General features: G+C 41.1%; 1 protein-coding gene and 1 long non-coding RNA gene across 7 annotated transcripts in view; one reads left to right on the top strand and one right to left on the bottom strand.

Moving 5' to 3' along the window:
- LOC144323906 (uncharacterized) overlaps positions 1–10,316 on the bottom strand; it is a 137,906-nt gene extending 127,590 nt beyond the window's left edge. For 4 of the 5 annotated variants that reach the window (XR_013389251.1, XR_013389254.1, XR_013389253.1 and 1 more), the window contains exon 1: positions 9,875–10,316. This is a non-coding gene — a long non-coding RNA (uncharacterized LOC144323906). Of the gene's footprint in view, positions 1–9,600 lie in introns of all 5 variants that reach the window. The other variant, XR_013389255.1, reaches the window with a different exon arrangement.
- A 457-nt stretch (positions 10,317–10,773) lies between these two features.
- Positions 10,774–18,506, top strand: part of GCC2 (GRIP and coiled-coil domain containing 2) — a 54,522-nt gene continuing 46,789 nt past the window's right edge. The window contains exons 1-4 of one of the 2 annotated variants that reach the window (XM_077914867.1): positions 10,774–10,875; positions 11,193–11,249; positions 12,467–12,551; positions 14,078–14,145. In XM_077914867.1, coding sequence (XP_077770993.1) covers positions 10,870–10,875; positions 11,193–11,249; positions 12,467–12,551; positions 14,078–14,145 — 216 coding nt within the window. In that variant the 5' untranslated portion in view covers positions 10,774–10,869. The remainder of the gene's footprint in view (positions 10,876–11,192; positions 11,250–12,466; positions 12,552–14,077; positions 14,146–18,506) is intronic. The other variant, XM_077914865.1, reaches the window with a different exon arrangement.

Genomic DNA, 18,506 nt, shown 5'->3' with positions numbered 1-18,506 from the left:
GCCTGCTTCTGTCTCTGCCTCTCTCTCTCTCTGTGTGTGAGTCTGTCATGAATAAATAAATTAAAAATCTTAAAAAAAAAAAAAAGAATAGAATGATTTAACACAAGAAGGAAGTTAGCCATAAGTACATAATTAGGGCACCTCAGGAAGGCTCCATGAATGACAAGCAGAAATGAGTACAATGGAGCAGAAATGGAGATTAAACCAGCTTACCTCTGAGGTACCATCCAACCTGGAGAGCTAAGCACCAAATATCTGTGTTAAAAGACATGGCCAACTATACAGCCAACTTGAAGGGGCTCCCATAAACCAAAAATGGGACAATTTGAACCTCAGAAAGAATAAGAGCTACAATAGATTGAAATTCATAACCTTTTTTAAAAAGATTTATTTATTTGAGAGAGAGAGGGTGACAAGGGCAGAGGGAAAAGGAGAAAGAGTCTTAAGCAGACTCCATGCTGAGCATGGAGCCCAACCCAGGGCTCAATTCCACATCCCCAAGATCATGACCTGAGTCAAAACTAAGAGTCAGACACTTAACCAACTGTGCCACCTAGATGCTCCCATCAACCGTTTTCAAATTAATGAATGTTAAATGATTACAAGTGGAAAAATACATAATTGGTCAATTGGGATTAAATCCATTGCTGTGAAAACTAGTAAATAAATGAGAATCAAACATTTATCCTCAGGATAACAAAATATTTAATGAGAGGAAGTTTCTTCTTCTTTTTTTTTTTTTTTAAAAAAGGATTTTATTTACTTATTCATGAGAGACACACAGAGAGAGGCAGAGACAGAAAGAAGCAGGCTCCATGCAAGGAGTCCAATATGGGACTCGGTCCCGGGAACTCGGGATCATGCCCTGGCTGAAGGCAGAGATTCAACCACTAAGTCACCCAAGCATCCCAAGAGGAAGTTAGAAACTTCAGCTAATAAATTGAAGCATGATAAGATCAGAACATCACCATTTTGCAACTCCTCATGATCTAGGCAATGATCATCAATGACTGCTCACATCACAAGAAACAGATTTTATATATCTCCTGATGGAAGTACATAACATCCCTTTATCAAGTACTCTTCACATACACATGCACACACACACAAATCAGAGTCTGATCAAGCCTTTATTTTTTATTTTTTAAAGATTTTATTTATTTATTTATTTATTTATTTATTTATTTATTTATTTATTTATTCATGAGAGACACAGCAAGAGAGAGAGGCACAAGCAGAGGGAGAAGCAGGCTCCATTCAGGGATCCCGATGCGGGATTCGATCCTGGGACTCCAGGATCACACCCCGGGCCAAAGGCAGGCACCAAACTGCTGAGCCACCCAGGGATCCCCAAGCCTTTAAATTTATCCAATAATTTATAGCAAATAGAGTGGAAAAAGAAATATGGTAAATGGGACACAATCAGAGAAATCCAAATGTAAGAAACTGTTTAGGATAAATCACTATTTCTTTAATAATTGAAAGGAAAAAGGAAGAGATAAGGCCCTTAGATTAAGAGACTTAAGAGATATATAAATTCAATTGCAGTGTATGGGTCTTAATATTCTGAATCAAACAATGAAACTCTAAAAAGAACATTTTGTTAAGAAATCTAGCAAATGTGAACATGGGGCACCTGGGTTGCTCTGTCAATTCAACATCTGACTCTTGATTTTGGCTCAGGTCATGATCTCAGGGTTGTGAAATAGGGCTCTCTTTCAGGTTCTGTGCTCAGCAGGGAGTCTGCCTGAGATTCTCTCTCTCTTTCCCTCCCTTCTTTTTTTTTTTTTTTTTAATTTTTATTTATTTATGATAGTCACACAGAGAGAGAGAGAGAAAGAGAGAGAGACAGAGACACAGGCAGAGGGAGAAGCAGGCTCCATGCACCGGGAGCCCGACGTGGGATTCGATCCCAGGTCTCCAGGATCACGCCCTCGGCCAAAGGCAGGCGCCAAACCGCTGCACCACCCAGGGATCCCTCCTTCTGTTCTTCCTTCTGCTTCCGTATTCTGTCTCTCAAATAAATAAATAAGAATCTTTTAAAATTAAAAAAAGAAGAATAGGGGACCAAGGAAAACCATATTTTTAATTTCACCAGACTTAAATTTTATTTTTATAATAAAGGTATATGGTGTTTTAAAAACAGAGGGGGTTGGGGCAGCCCAGGTGGCTCAGTGGTTTAGCGCCGCCTTCAGCCCAGGGTGTTGATCCTGGGAACCTGGAATCGAGTCCCATGTCAGGCTCCCTACATGGAGCCTGCTTCTCCCTCTGCATGTGTCTCTGCCTCTCTCTCTCTCTCTCTCTCTCAATCTCTCTCTGTGTGTCTCTCATGAATCAATAAAATCTTTTAAAAAAATTTTTTTAAAAACAGGGGTTGTTATTATTATTATTATTATTACATGTATACAGGGTTGATAAAGGGCATCCGCATAAAACCTATAGCTAACATACTTAATGTTCAAAGACTGAATGTTGCTCCACTTAGGTTGGATTGAGGCAAGAGTGTATACTCTTACACTCCTATTTGACACAGTACTACAAGTCTTAGGCTGTGCTATAAGAAAAAAATAAAAGGCACATTTCTGAAAAGGAATGTACAAAATTGTCCCTATTCTCAGATGACATGATTTTTTATGTAAAAAATTCAAGGGGAAAAAAATTCACAAAAAACCTTCTAAAACTAATAAGTGAGTTAGAAAGTGCATACGATATAAAATGTTAAGAGGCAATGCTGGGGTGCCTCACTAGCTCAGTCAGGAGTATGAGACTCTTAATCTTGGGGTCATGAGTTCAAGCCCCACTTTGCAATATACAGATAACTTTTAAAAAAAGAAAGGAAAAAAAGAGAGGCAATTCTGCTCGGATTTCCTACATTTTTGTGCATCTTTCAGGCAAAGGCTCTCAGTTTTTGATCTGGACTGTCTTTTTAAAGATCTTGTGCAGCTGAAACAAATGGTGTCAGCAATGAGGATCTAGAGCTTTTAGAGGATCAAAAACATTAGATGTTCATTTGGTTCAGCTCCAAGCAGCCACCACTCTGTTTAGAACAAAATGTAATTTAAAGCCTTGTTTACTGGCATATAGCTGCTCTTTCCCTTCTCATCCCTAATCCTTCCCTTCCTATCCATTCCCTCTACCCAGAGGCTTTAAAAACAAAACAAAACAAAACAAAAAGACTAGGGTTTGGGCAAAGGTCTGCCTCTCTGCAAGAGGAACATGTAAGTCTATATGTATCTACCTGAATATGTTAGGGAACCTCAAGAATGAGAGACTCAAATTTTTATGATCATCCTATCTGGACTCTTATAAGGAGGGAGCAACCTGGACCCTTGTAAGGAGGGAGCAGCCACATCCACTGATGGTCTAGACATGATTCAGCATGCAGAAAGGAAGCTAAAGTGATCTTATGGGAGGGGCCTTTTCAGTTGATTCAACTACTAAGGTCTCTACATTTGAATGTTATATAGGAACTGATGGGTTGCATGCTGGTGCTTCCTCAACCCCCAAGTGCCAGAGGGCATCTTCCCAATAAGAAAGAACCTCACATAAGAAGGACTAGTGCGACAAACTCTTCTATTTGCTACCAGTGGGTGCTTTAGGAATTAATGCAAATGCCTCCCCGTCTCATGTCCAAAAGCATACCCTATAGAGATGATGTGCATTTGGTGGTTGGCCAGTAGGAAGCCTCAGTTTCAATGGCCCTGATGGAGAGTAACACATCCCTTCCCATAGGGAAAGCTGGTAAACCCCAATAGGAGTCAGGGGCCTGACAACAAGTAAAGTTTCTTGGAACTATGAATCAACTAAACAGACTCAACAGGGCTCAATCACTCTGAAAGTCAAGGAAAAACTGCTGTCTCCTTGCCTCTCTTCCCAAAGTGGAAGCCTTCCTTATTGGGCTCTTTGGGTGCTGGGGATAGTACCTGCTTCATGTTGGCCTTACCTGGTCCTTCATCCTGGCTAACCCATAAACTGATATCTTTGGAATGTGGTTCAAAACAACAGACTTCATCGGAAGCTGTATAGCACACTGTGACACACTTGCTGCCTTAGGGGCTCCATATCTCTAATAACCCCTTTGAGCCAAAAGTCTCTGTGGCTGATGATTTTGTTGACAAGAACTTCTGGGTAAGGGAAGCAGCCTCCATGTGGAGGTACCTCTGGGGGTTTGAACTCAGTACCTCCCTGTCAGGGTTACCAGGTACACTCCTTCTGAAAAGCAGCTATTAGCTTGCTACAGAGCTGTGGTCAAAATTGAATGACTGATTCACATAAGCCTTATAAATCTCTGGCTCAATATTCCCATTTTGGGATGACTCAAACCCTAGGACTGAAAATATGAACAGGGCTCACAAAACCTTGCTACTTTATCAAATGTAAATAGTATGTTCAAGAACACAGCCAGCCTGGCCCCGCAGACATCCAGGCTTCACAGAATCATGGAAAAAAAGAGGCAGCTATCTCTCTGAGGAAAATTTTGCCATCCACTCAGTCATGTGAACTATTTTACTGGTTCATTGGGCCCTCCATTCACAGACTCCCCTAAATCCTGAGGGTGGTTTGGCTAAGCTAAAACTCAGTGGTTTCCACTGGACTACCGCCACTGTTCAGCCTCAATGCCAGCACTGCAACACCAAAAATGGACATGAAAAAAAAATGGACATGGCATCTCCACCCAGAGGACAGAACTCAAGGTTCTTCTCAGAGCTCCTGCTCTATGTTTGCTGACCCTTGGGCTTTTGCCAGCGGCCTAGATATCTCTGGTCTGCCACTTTGAAAACTTTAGATTGGCGAATGAAAGACACCCCTTTTTGAGGCCATGAACTAAGAGGAAAAAATGACAGCTACTGACTGAACTTTGTGGGGCCTTCATGGAGAAGCCCACATAAAGAGCCATTCTCTGGTGAGATTGCTCAGAATCCAGCTGCTAATGGGCCTGCACTGCTCTGGAGCCATCATCATACCAGACATGACAACACATCCACCATCACAGAAAAGGCAGAGGGAAGGGCTCTGCGTCTGTGCAGGCTGCCTCTGCATTCCAAACCTGTGACTGCTGTCCAAAGTTGGCACACTGTCTCCTGGCTGACTGACACTTAACATCCCCACCCCACCCCCTCCACACCTCAGGCTATTTCTTGAAGCTGCCTCATCACAGATGACAATTTTTAAGGTTATGGTGCTGTTGTTTCAGCGTAACCAGCCAACCACAGTCACTCTATTGTGACCCTGAGATCACTATGTATTGTGTGTTTGGTTTTCTGGACAATTTAGAACTTGACCATAGACATCATTTATCAAAAAAGCTTATTTAACAATGGGCTGACCAGGTATTCAATGGATCTTCCATACTTCCTGCCATCCACAGGTATTTGGTATCTATCCTTAAACACTGAAACAGCCTCCATACAAATCAACTCGAAAAGGTTTTTGACCTTGGGGATCCCTGGGTGGCTCAGCAGTTTGGTGCCTGCCTTCAGCCCAGAGCCTGATTCTGGAATCCCAAGATCGAGTCCCAGGATCGAGTCCCAGGATCGAGTCCCACATCGGGCTCCCTGCATGGAGCCTGCTTCTCCCTCTGCCTGTGTCTCTGCCTCTCTCTGTGTATCTCTCATGAATAAATAAAATCTTAAAAAAAAAGGAAAAGGTTTTTGACCATTTCCCTCATATCATGGTCTGCATACCTTACTAAGGCAGTTGGTCACTAAATGTGGCTGTCCCAAGAAAAAAATCATTTCTTCTCTGCCACGTCCTATGAAATGATCAGGATGAGAGCGTGGCAGTTTCTTAAAGAGTTAAGCATATGCTTACCATAGAAGCCAGCAAATGCAACTTCTAGGTATGTACCCTATGGATAAAAAATTATGGTATATCCATATAATGAATTTTAGCAACAAAAGGGAACAAATTGCTAAGTGAAACAACTTGGATGAATCTCAAATGTATTTTGCTAAGAAAAAAGGCAGTCTCAACGGTTTCATTCTGCATGTTTCCATTAATATGACATTCATGAAACAACAAAACAATAATGATGAAGAATCAATATGGAGGTTGCCAGTGATTAGGAATGGGAGGAGTATGTGGTTACAGTGGAGTAGTAGGAAGGAATTTTGAGAGATAGTAAAGCTGTTCTGCAGGCTGAGTGTCCCAGTGATTCATAAGTCTGTACATGTATTAAAATTCAAAGAACTATATGCAAAAAGAAAAGTCAATTTTACTGAATGCTAATTTTAAAAAATAAAATAAAAAGTGAGAACTACAGTCTCCAAAAACGTCAATTTTTAAAATTCTTCTTTTATTTTTATTTTTTAAAGATTTTATTTATTCATGAGAGACAGAGAGAGAGAGAGACACACACACAAGCAGAGGGAGAAGCAGGCTCCATGCAGGGAGCCCGACGTGGGACTCGATCCCGGGTCTCCAGGATCACGCCCTGGGCTGAAGGCGGCGCTAAACCGCTGAGTCACCTGGGCTGCCTTAAATTCTATTTTTTTTTTTTTAATATTTTATTTATTTATTTAGGATAGTCACAGAGAGAGAGGGAGAGGCAGAGACACAGGCAGAGGGAGAAGCAGGCTCCATGCACCGGGAGCCCGACGTGGGATTCGATCCCGGGTCTCCAGGATCGCGCCCTGGGCCAAAGGCAGGCGCCAAACCGCTGCGCCACCCAGGGATCCCCAAATTCTATTTTTTTAAATGAGACACAACTCTAATTGTTGGGAAACGGCCGACCCCAGGCCAGCAACCTCCCAATAATGCCGCCTTGCCGCCCTGCCCCCATCTTCCCTCCGAAAACTCTCTATAGACCCCCCTGCGGTTTGTCTGGGCGATACTCTCCACCCCACCCCACCCCCCGCCCTCCCTCCCCTGCGGGCCAGGGAATCTCGCTCAAGAGAGCTTCTCATTAAAAGCCTGTTTCCACCAACTTTTGCCTGGCCTCTCTATCCTATTTCACTACCCATCGAATTAATTTATTTTTTATTTTTTATTTTTTTTATTTATGATAGTCACAGAGAGAGAGAGAGAGGCAGAGACATAGGCAGAGGGAGAAGCAGGCTCCATGCACCGGGAGCCCGACGTGGGATTCGATCCCGGGTCTCCAGGATCGCGCCCTGGGCTGAAGGCAGGCGCCAAACCGCTGCGCCACCCTACCCATCGAATTAAACCTGACACTAATCATATAACATATATTAGTTTCAGGCGTACAATATAATGATTTGCTTTTTGTATATATTATGAAATGATCACCATTGTGTCCTTTTTTTTTAAATGATAGTAATATTGTTTTTTTTTTTAATTTTTATTTATTTATGATAGTCACAGAGAGAGAGAGAGAGAGAGGCAGAGACACAGGCAGAGGGAGAAGCAGGCTCCATGCACCGGGAGCCCAATGTGGGATTCGATCCCGGGTCTCCAGGATAGCGCCCTGGGCCAAAGGCAGGCGCCAAACCACTGCGCCACCCAGGGATCCACCATTGTGTCCTTAACATCCATCACCATACATAGTTACAAAAACAATTTTTTTCTTGTGATGAGAACTTTTAAGATCCACTCTTTTAGAAACTTTCAAATATGCAATACAATATTATTAACTATAGTCACCATTCTGTACATTACATCCCCATGATAAATAATATCTTATAACTGGAAGTTTGTACCTTTTGACCACCTTTACCCATTTTACCATTTTACCCACTCCCCACCTCCTGTCTCTGGCAACTACCAATCTGTTCTCCATATCTTTGAGCTTGGTTGTTTGAAGGAGATATATATTTAAATATAATTATATATAGTTATAGTTATATATAGTTAAATATAGAAAAGAATTAACCAAAAATGTCAATTTTGTAAAATACCAAGAAATGTCTGCGGAAATGTTCCAGTTTAAAGATGACTAAAGAGACATGACAATTAAATGCAATATGAACCTAGATCAGATCTCATACTGGAAGGGGAAAAATAAAGATAGATTCTTTTATATTAACAGACAGAAGAAATATCACTGTAGTTTCAGGTCTAAGCTTACTCAAAACCTGGAAAAAATTGACTTTAAGTTCCATTCCATTTGACTTAATTTTAAAATATAGGTGAGGGTTGGTGGGGTGAGGCAGGGAGCCAACCACCAAGAAAGAATTCTTGAGATTTCTTTGGTGGTTTGATTAAAGCACAGGAGACAGGACCTGGGGGCAGGAAGAGCTGATGCCCCAGGGTTGTGAGGGGAGGCTGATAGTATAGGAGTTGGGGGAAGTAAGGAAAAGGAAAGTTTCAAAAGGATTTTCACATGCTAAGGAGGACCTACAAGATACTATCAAGGTTGTTTTCCCCTCTAGCAAGGCATTAACATTAAGACAGTTGGGAGCTTCCTGGAGGAATGCCACACATAACCGCTCAGAAGTGGGGGGGTGGGGAGTGGGGTGGATTTCAGGGTGTCAGGTTGTACTTTGTCCTCAGCTCCCTCATCACACTGATCATTTTCTACATCAAACTAATAGATCCAATTAAGTTTATAAGTTTAAGCAGGCATAGAGTGCCTGCTGTATCTAGCGCATCAGAAAGTCCTCTTTTTCTCCAAAGGCTGCTGAAAGTCTTTGAGTCTTTCTAATTCTACCTGCCAAACTATTTATTCACTCTTCTTTAATAGTTAACTTGCTGCCATAAAAACATTAAAGTGTTTCATGGCTTTTAGGCATTAGTTTCTAGTTTTTTGAAAAGTCGTCTGAGATTATTTTTCTAGTCCCCAAGAAAGCCATTCATTTTACAACATCACACAATGCCCAGATATATGGATTCATTCTCGAGTAGCTCATTATACAGAAATAATAATGCAGAATAATATAGGAGTAATACAGAATTTGTGTTTTTCTCAAATTGGCAAAAACTTCCTCCCAAGATATGTACACTGCTGCTACAAGTAACAGTAAATCCCAATGCTAACTGGCTCATATAATGAAGACAGTTTATTGACTCATTCATTATGGATTGGTCAACACTCCAGCTTCATTCTTCTGTGACTGTCTTGGTTCTTTTTCCTGATCTTCAATTTTGTCCTCAAGCTGCGTCCCATCATAGTGATGAGGGAGCAGAAGGCTAGCTGAGGACAAAGCACAGGCTGACACCCTTTAAACCACCCCCACCTCCACTCCTGCGTGGTTGAGACGTTCCTCAGGAAGCTCCCAAGGTTGTTAAAACAGCCTTTAACTTGGTGATGGCAAAGTCTCCAGAATCTTGTAGGTCCTCATTGGCATTTGAAAATCCTTTTGGAAACCTATCTTCTCCTTACCTCCCTCAACTCCCAAGTATGAAATCAGTCTCCCTCACAACCCCCGGGCAGCTGCTCTTCCAGCTCACCGGTCCTGTCCCAATGCTTTAATCACACCACCATTCTGCACCAAAGAGGTCTCAAGAATTCTTTCTTGGTCATTGGCTCTAGACCTCACCCCACAAACCTCACCTACATTCCGAAACTACATCGACAGTGGCAAATGTCCACCAACAGCAATCGGGACTGTAGGCTTCTTCAATCACGTTCAGACAAAGAGAGAAACATTATCACTTAACCAAAATACGAACTAGAAATGCCAAATGTCACGGACTGTATACCTTACATCAGGCACTATCCCTGAGCCGGGTCCTGCTGTCAGAGGAGCAGATGCTGGGGAGGCCACTACGCTGCCTGCTATAATCGTTCTTTATTAGTTACCTCTCTCCTTACATAGTAATAATTAGCTACCGTTCATTCGATACTGTAGGCTGCGTCTACACACTGCTATAGCCCTACCGAAGTCCAGGGAACTAAGCTGCATATGCCAACTACCCAGGTAATGAGCTTTGTTGTTGACGACGTGATGGGAAAGGAGACGGGACAGCAAACCACCTGAGCAAAGACAGCAGGCGGGACACCACGGTAGCTCCGGCCACTGCAGCAGCACCTGTAGCGGTCGTGCCCTTGGGAATGAGGGTCCTTGCTCTCTTCTCCTGCCTGGTGTCTCCCCCGTCGCTGCTCCGCTCCCCACGTCCGGGAGGCCTCCCCGCCCCGTGGGCACAGCTCCGGGGCCTCCTCTCGGCCGTCGGCCCCGCGGGCGCCCTGCCTGGGCTCACACGGCGCCCCGCTGGACCACCATCGGCCTAGGAAGCCCCGCCCCGACTTCCGTGGTCTGACCGCCGCTCCGAAGCTGCCCCTAAATATGGGGCGCTGGCCTCCTGGGAGCGCCCGCCCCCCAGGGCGGTACCCCGGTCATCCTCACAGAACTTAGGAGATGGGAAACCAGGCCCTGAAGGATCACGCCCTCAATTATAGCTAATAGTGGCCGTGTCCTGATTCTTTTTTTTTTTTTTTTTAATTTTTATTTATTTATGATAGTCACACAGAGAGAGAGAGAGAGAGAGGCAGAGACACAGGGCAGAGACACAGGCAGAGGGAGAAGCAGGCTCCATGCACCGGGAGCCCGACGTGGGATTCGATCCCGGGTCTCCAGGATCGCGCCCTGGGCCAAAGGCAGGCGCCAAACCGCTGCGCCACCCAGGGATCCCCCCGTGTCCGGATTCTAACCCCACAGGCCGAACCCGCCCACCGACCCAGGGAAAACCCACCCTCCCGCAGGGGGCAGCGGCCGCAGAGCGGAAGCGGGGGCGGAGCACGCGGGGACCCGCCTCCCGGAGCAGGAGCGGGAGCGGAAGCGGAAGCGCCGCCGGGCTGTCGCTATGGAGACGCGGGGGGTGGGGCCACTCCGAAGAGCGCGACCTTTAACCTGCAGCCGAGGTACGTCAGAGGCGGCCGCAGACGGAAGTGCGGAGGCGGCGGCGGCGGCGGCGGCCGGGCTGCGCGGCTGCGGGGCTGCGGGGTCGCGTGGCCGCTGCGGGTCCGCTGCCATGGAGGTAACGCTGCCGGGCAGCCAGACTGGGAGCGGGGCCCACCCCCTCGCCGCCGGGCCTTGTCGCGCCGCGGTTTGGGGCACGGGCCTGGGCATCGTGGAGGGCTTGGCAGCCTCCCCCCCGCCCCGGTGCCCCCAGCCCGGTGCTGCCCCGGCCTCTCCCCCGGGCCCCAGACAGTCCCTCGCGGTGACCTGGCCCTGTACAGCCTGATTGTATACAATTTGCCTCAGCGACACTCCTCGTTCCCTGATTCTCACGTAGGAGCGTTCCGTCTGGGATTAGGAGGAGTTGTGACACCTAGGTTTGATTTTGTTTTGCAGGATCCTGTTCAAGATGGGGTGGCGTCACCAGCCGCCCCTGGGACCGGGAAATCCAAGGTGAAGAGAACACAGTGCTTGAGTAGCGGGCGCCCTGAAGACTGGAAGGGTGATGAATGGACAGGGGGCGGCCTGTTGAAAGGAGATCCTTCTCCAGGGGGTCCCGATTTTAGTTCACACAGTGACCAATCTGCTTGGTGGTGGATGGATTTTTTTTTTTTTTTTTTCAAGTTTCCTGGTATGAAGAGTTGACTTTGTTTACTTCGTAGTCCTGGTTAGCACTGCCAGATATTCTGCATTTTTTCAGACATTAAACAAAGTAGTCTAATCTGCAAGGATTTATATAGTGGAAAGAGCAGACACGTAAGTAGGAGTCAAGGGACTATTCTCTAGACTTCTCCTCCTACGACGTAAAAAAAAGTTGAATTAGGTAATTTTTATGGCCTCATACTAGGCTTAACATTCAGTGATTGTAAAAAGACAGTGGTTTAGTGCTTGCATACTAAGGTTTTGGCACTTCACCGGAACACGCAGTTCCTTCGTTTAAGCTTCGGTAAGCTTCAATGGTAACACAGGTACTTTTATTCAGATTTTACACGTGAGCAAACAGCCCAGGGGTCAAGTAATTTTCCTGGTCTCTTTTTTCTTTTCTTTTTTTTTTTTTTTTTTTTAAGGTTTTATTTATTTATTCAGGAGAGACACAGAGAGAGGCAGAGGGAGAAGCAGGCTCCATGCAGGGAGCCGGATGTGGGACTAGATCCATGGACCCCAGGATCACAACTGAGCCAAAGGTGGATTGAGCCACCCAGGCCTCCCAATTTCCCTGATTTCTTGAAAAGACTTAATGCATCCTGATTCCTCTTGTTGCTGTAATTATGCTTACATATTTTCATGTAACAAAGACTTATTCAGTCTGGATTAGAATAATTTTACAGGAACTTGAATTAGTCCCAGTACCCTAATTTTACAATTAAATCAAAACCCAGAAGAGTCTTAACCTAACCAAGAGTATATGTACATAAGAGAATAGTACTGTGAAAAAAAAAGAGAGAATAGCACTGTGTTTTACATTTCAAGTAGTTGCTTAACAAGTAATTACTGAGTGAAAATTGCATTTCCTAATTTTTACAATACGGTTTGGTTGACCTAAAGATTTATTCAGTGGGTTTTGTTTTGTTTTTTTTTTTTTTTTTTTTTTTGTGGCATGATGTTTCTTTTTTCGTGGCATAATAGAAACATGAGTTATAACAAATTGGTTATATCATTACACCTTTCAGCTGGAAACATTGCCTAAGGAAGATCTTATCAAGTTTGCCAAGAAGCAGATGATGCTAATACAGAAAGCTAAATCCCGATGTGCAGGTATTGAATTGAAAATATTCATCTTTCCCCACAATCTCATTGAAACATGGTTAAAAATAGTAGTTTTATTTTTTAAAGATTTATTTATTTATTCATGAGAGACACAGAGGCAGAGACACAGGCAGAGGGAGAAGCAGGCTCCTCACGGGGACCCCGATGCGAGACTCAGTCCGGGATCCCAGGATCACGACCTGAGCCCAAGGGTAGCGCCCAACCGCTGAGCCACCTAGGCATCCCTAAAGTAGTAGATTTTTAATAGTATATTGGCTTATCTTGTTTACCAGTGAATCCAATAAAATCTTAGTAAGTGAAATTATTCTTATTTACATTCTAACTATTTGTCTATATTCTTTTTTTTTTTTAACCATTTCACATCTCTAAACTGCAGTAATCTTTGAATTATTAAAGTCATGGAAGAGGATCTTAAAAAAAAAAACAATTTGTTAAAATGAAGCACTTTTTTTTTTTACTTTATTTGCAATGTATTGATCTGAAAAAGCACTTTTTTTCTAGAGCAATCAGTTGAAATGTTAAAGACCTAAGGTTGTGATCCCAAAGAAGAAAAAAGAGGCCTCAAATAGAATAATAAAAGATTTCCATTCCTTGAATATTTAAGTATATTTATTTGCTGAAGTTGCTGAGGTGGATTGATTGCCTGTTCAACTTTATATTCCAAAAGGATGTAGGTATTAGTATCCTTTTTAATATGTGTGGTAAGGCAATGAATTTCCAATGACTACCATATGTTTAACTGCCCAGCCTAAAAGCCAAGATTTTCTACCAGAAAAGGTCAAACTGTGTTTAGGAAGATTAGATCAGCTTGTGATAGATTAATGTATTTGGAAAAATATTCTAGGCTCCAGAGGTAGACAGAAGTTGGCAAATAGGTTGGCCTTTATGCTTAATATGAGGTTAAGTAGTTGCTTTAAGATTATAAAGAAGTGGGGATCCCTGGGTGGCACAGCGGTTTAGCGCCTGCCTTTGGCCCAGGGCGCGATCCTGGAGACCCGGGATCGAATCCCACGTCGGGCTCCCGGTGCATGGAGCCTGCTTCTCCCTCTGCCTATGTCTCTGCCTCTCTCTCTCTCTCTCTCTCTGTGTGACTATCATAAATAAATAAAAAAAAATAAAAAAATAAAAGATTATAAAGAAGTTATTTACAGCTAAAATAATATGTCTGGGATTTGCTTCAAAAATATCAGGGTGGGTAAGAAAAAAGGAAAAGGGAGAAGATAATACAGATCAGAATGAAACAAGAGTCCGTGTAATAATTGTTAAATTAAGGTGATGGGTGTATTAATTATACTATTCTAATTTTCTTATTTATCTGGAGTTTTCCATATTTTTTTTTCATAAGAAAAAAGACAAAAAGTAATACTGGGTAAAGTTAATACTCTCTCAAAATATCTGCTGCTTAAATGAATTCTAACTTATAGTATTTTTTTGTTTGTTTTTTTAAAAAAGATGTGCTTATCACTTTAGACGATTTTCTTCATTTCTGAACTGGAGTTTTTTTAATTATTTAGAATTGGAGAAAGAAATTGAGGAATTGAAATCAAAACCTGTTGCTGGAGGAGCTGATGATATTATTAAGGTAATGCAACAGTTGTGAATATTGCTTTAATTTTTATTTATTTACTTAGAGGAAATACCTAATGACAAATCAAATTTCCTTTAAAGTTTTCAGTGTGCCAGAGTCCTGTCTGGCTTTCTGTCCCTGTTTTTCCACTTCCTCCTTGCCCTTGGTTAAGTTTTTTTACCTCTGACTGTACAAAGAGTTAAATGATCTCTTCGTCCCTTTCTGTTCTGAAATGAGCATTCCTCTGTCTTCATCCCACACACAATGTAATTAGGGGGTTGCCTTAATCACAGCCCGGCTCTTCCCTCTCTCCCTCAGAAAACTCATGTTCAGGACTTTGATGATGATTTTTAGGCTGATAGATATATAAAATCTGTTAGTAGATATATATATATTCCTGAATGTGACTACTGACATTTCTGGCTGTTTGAAGAAGGAAATACTTGCTTATTTTTCTTGTTTTATGTTCAGCATGACCAAATCCCCTAGCCTAGACAACCAGTGACAGCACTGTTTTTCAGCCCTTTTAATTTTAGAGACTCCAGTTTTCCTTTTTCTTTTATCCTCTGCATGTGTCAGCCACCAGTGACCTATAGTTCCTTCAGGATAACACTGCAGCTTATCAGTACTCTCTCCATTTCCATGGCTATATGGTAAATGCCTGGTGTCATACTTGACGTATTTGATACCTCCCTAAACAGGCTCTCTTTTCTTTAGTTTTGCATACTCTTACTGATGCTGGTTTTGTTGTTCCCTGTCAAAGAACCTGAATTGCTTTTTCTTACTGACATGCTCTTAATACTAACTAACTGCCTCCTCCACTCCCAGCTCACCCTAGCCTTTAGAGTTTCTTTTACTTCTCAAAGCTCTGCAATAACTGTTTTTCTATTCTATATTTATAATTTGAGTCCTGCTATTTGTTCTTTGATTATAAGCTTATAAGTTATTTTCTTGCGGGGGGGGGATCCCTAACTGTGAGCAGTGTACAATTGAAGGACCCACAGAGAGATACTCTAAGAGAGCTTTAAAAAGTCTCAGTGTATATCATACACTATTGTTTTGTTCTTCATTTAGCCAAGACAGTATATGAAGTATGCATAGTGTACATAAATACCATTTGGATTCACAATGTACTGATTTACCTAGTATTAGTGAACTCATAGTAGTTTTCTTTGTTTATTTGGTTATTTTGTATTTTCTTAATCAGTGATAGCTGAAGTAAAACTACTTGATATTTACCTAAGAGTATTGATCTGGAGCCAGACACCCTGATTCAGATCTTTGGGTCCCTGCTCTGCCACGTACTACTTACGTGGCCATGGCTAAGTTCTTCCTTTCAGTTCCTTCATCTATAGACTAGAGAATATAAAGGTGTTGTATTTTCATAAAGGTGTTGTATTTTGAGTTAATATACACATAGCACTTAAAATTACATCTGTCACATAAGTTCCCAATAATTTATTGAATATTATGCTATTGCCATATATTTCTGGGGGGTATTTAATACATACTCACTAAAAAGATGTTTTTGTATTTGAAGTGAAATCCACAGAGGTTTCTTTCTAATTTAGTATCTGTTAACTTTTAGCCCTTGAAACACTTGTTACATAGCTGCATTCCAGAATATCTAAATATCTGACCCTATTTCCTCCTTATCCCCAATCAGTGTTTTCTTCTTTCTGTAAAACTTCTAAGAGGAGATTAGAAAATTTCTCTAAGTTAATGAGCTTTACTTTTCAGGTTAATTTCATATTTGAGCATGTTATCCTCACCAAGTTTCCGACTGTAAGTTTGGTAAAATTCATGAATCAAAATTCATGAATAAAACCTTTGGTTTTTAATTCTAATGAGAGAATGCTTTAGGGAGTGATTGAAAGAGATGCAGTTAATTTTCAGTTAATTTTTCTATTTAAAAAAAATCCTATACTGCAATATAATAGGTTTTCTACATGTACCTTTGGAAAGCTGCTTGCTAAGTTTTTATCTCTTCATTGGGAAAAATACACTGCAAAAATGTGACTCTGAATACAGAATTTCTGTTTGCAATATAACATTTAAAATGTATGGCATTTTTCAAGTTTTAATTGTAATTAAAATTTCTGGAATTCCTCTTATTTTTGGTAATGATCTTTTAGTGCATTGGGATACATCTAAAGTTTTATTCAAAGCTGACATGTTTGACTGTTATTTTAAAAATAGGAATAATAATCGTCTTTTCCATACCAGAATTTGAGGTGTATCGTATTGCAGTGAACTTATATACTGCTTCCAAATGCAAGGGGAAGGTGAAAACTGCATGTTAAGATAATGAAATTTCTAGTACATGTCATCCTTGTTATTATCTCTTTGCTGGAATCAAATCTGTATTTCCTGACAATTAACTGTCCATTCTGTGCTTCTAATCATCTTTTTTTATTTTTTTAACAGCTGTTTTGTTAATGGCCTCTACTAATCTTCTAAAATTAATGAATGTTATTTAGGCTTTCTCTGATATTTACCAATCAGAAGTTTATATTGCAATGTATTATGTAATTTAAAAAAAGTAATTTTAAAACTAAAATAGTTTTACCAAAATGATATATGCATATGTTTTATAAATAATGCTAATAACTAAATGGCTCATTATAACACTAAATAATTTCTGAGAATATTTCTATGTTTCTAAATAATATGGTTATATTGCTATTCCTTGATTTATCCATTTTAGACATTTAGCTATTAACTTGCTATTACAGTAGATGAAAATTTAGCTCTTTCACAACTCCTACTCTCCAAAGGTCAAATAGATCAAATACTCTTTTCCATTTTTTCTGGACCACCTCCTAACTAGAGCCTTCTGTTCTGCACAAATTTTTCTGGTTGTTTTCTAGCTCGGCCACACAGATTTCCTGAAATTGGCCTTGTGCTATGATCCTGTGTTTCTATACTGCTGTCCAATATAGGACTGTTGCAGCCCCCTGTCTGCTTGGTTACATATCATTCACTTTTTTAGTTAACCTCATCTTTGTAAAGCATGTCTTTCCGTAGCACTCTGAGGGTTTTATGGAAGGAAAATTTGTTTTGTTTTGTTTTGTTTTGTTTTGTTTTTAAAGATTTTATTTATTTATTCATAGAGATGCAGAGAGAGAGAGGCAGAGACACAGGCAGAGGGAGAAGCAGGCTCCATGCAGAGAGCCTGACGTGGGACTCGATTTAGGGTCTCCAGGATCATGCCCTGGGCTGCAGGCAGCGCTACCGCTGCTCCACCGGGGCTGCCCTGGAAGGAAGATTGTTATCCTATATTTAAGAATGGCTTTATTCTACCCGTTTGAATAATATCTGTAACTTGAACTCTAAATTTTCTGCATCTGTTTTGTTTTTCATAAAGTTTTTCTTTATTTCATGAAAGTTCAGAGGCAAGCAGATCTAGGGTGATAGTGTACTAATACTTATTTAGGATTTTAATGTTTATCTAGATTTTAACCTTGAGGATTACCTTTGTCCAGATTCATGGTGGATTGGATTTATGATTTTCCTGTTTGTAAAGTCTTCGGATAATTGTATCTAGTTATGCAAATTTTATAGAATAACTTGGAAATTGCTTCTTTTTTTGTCTGGACAAGTTCATGTGTAATTGGGATAATTTGTTCTTTGAAAATCTGATGGAATTCACCCGTGAGAGTTTCAATGTCTCCTTCCTGTAGTGCACAGTTTTTAAGCCACTAGATTGATTTTTAAATAGTTATTGTATTAATTATACTTTTTAATTTTTTTTGAGTTAGTGAAGCTATATTTTTCTAGCAATGTTTATTCGTTTGATTTCAGTTTTTGATATTGTCATATAATTGTTCATAATCTTTTTAACTATTTAATCTCTGATTTATATGTAGACATGTTTCCTTTTTAATCTTGTTTATGACTATGTGTTCTCTTGGTCAGTCTTGCTAGAGGTTGTTTCATTAGCATTTTTTCAAAGAACTGACTCTTGTTGATCTAGTTTCTGTTTCATTACCTTCCTGTCCTGTTTAATTTCTGCAGAGAATAAATCTGTCTCTGAGGAAGACAAGACATGGGTGATCTATTATTCTAACCACTCCCTACTCAGATTGTCAACCAATCTCCAGTTTTTGAAACCCACACATTATATACTTCCCTGTTACTGTTAAGTATTTGGAGCCTCCACATTCCAAGCCTTTACTTTCCTATAGCATTTGCCAGCTTCTCATATGTGCTTCCCTGTAAAGGTACTTTAGGTTATACTGTGCTCTTCTAATTCAGTTCCTCCTCTACTTTTCAGTTTTCTTTATTTTTTTTTTTAATATTTTATTTATTTATAAGACACATAGAGGCAGAGACCTAGGTAGAGGGAGAAGCAGGCTCACTGCGGGGAGCCCGAT

This window comes from Canis aureus, chromosome 11, assembly GCF_053574225.1.
Source record: "Canis aureus isolate CA01 chromosome 11, VMU_Caureus_v.1.0, whole genome shotgun sequence".
Taxonomy (NCBI): domain Eukaryota; kingdom Metazoa; phylum Chordata; class Mammalia; order Carnivora; family Canidae; genus Canis; species Canis aureus.
This window is presented reverse-complemented; position numbering and strand designations above follow the sequence as displayed.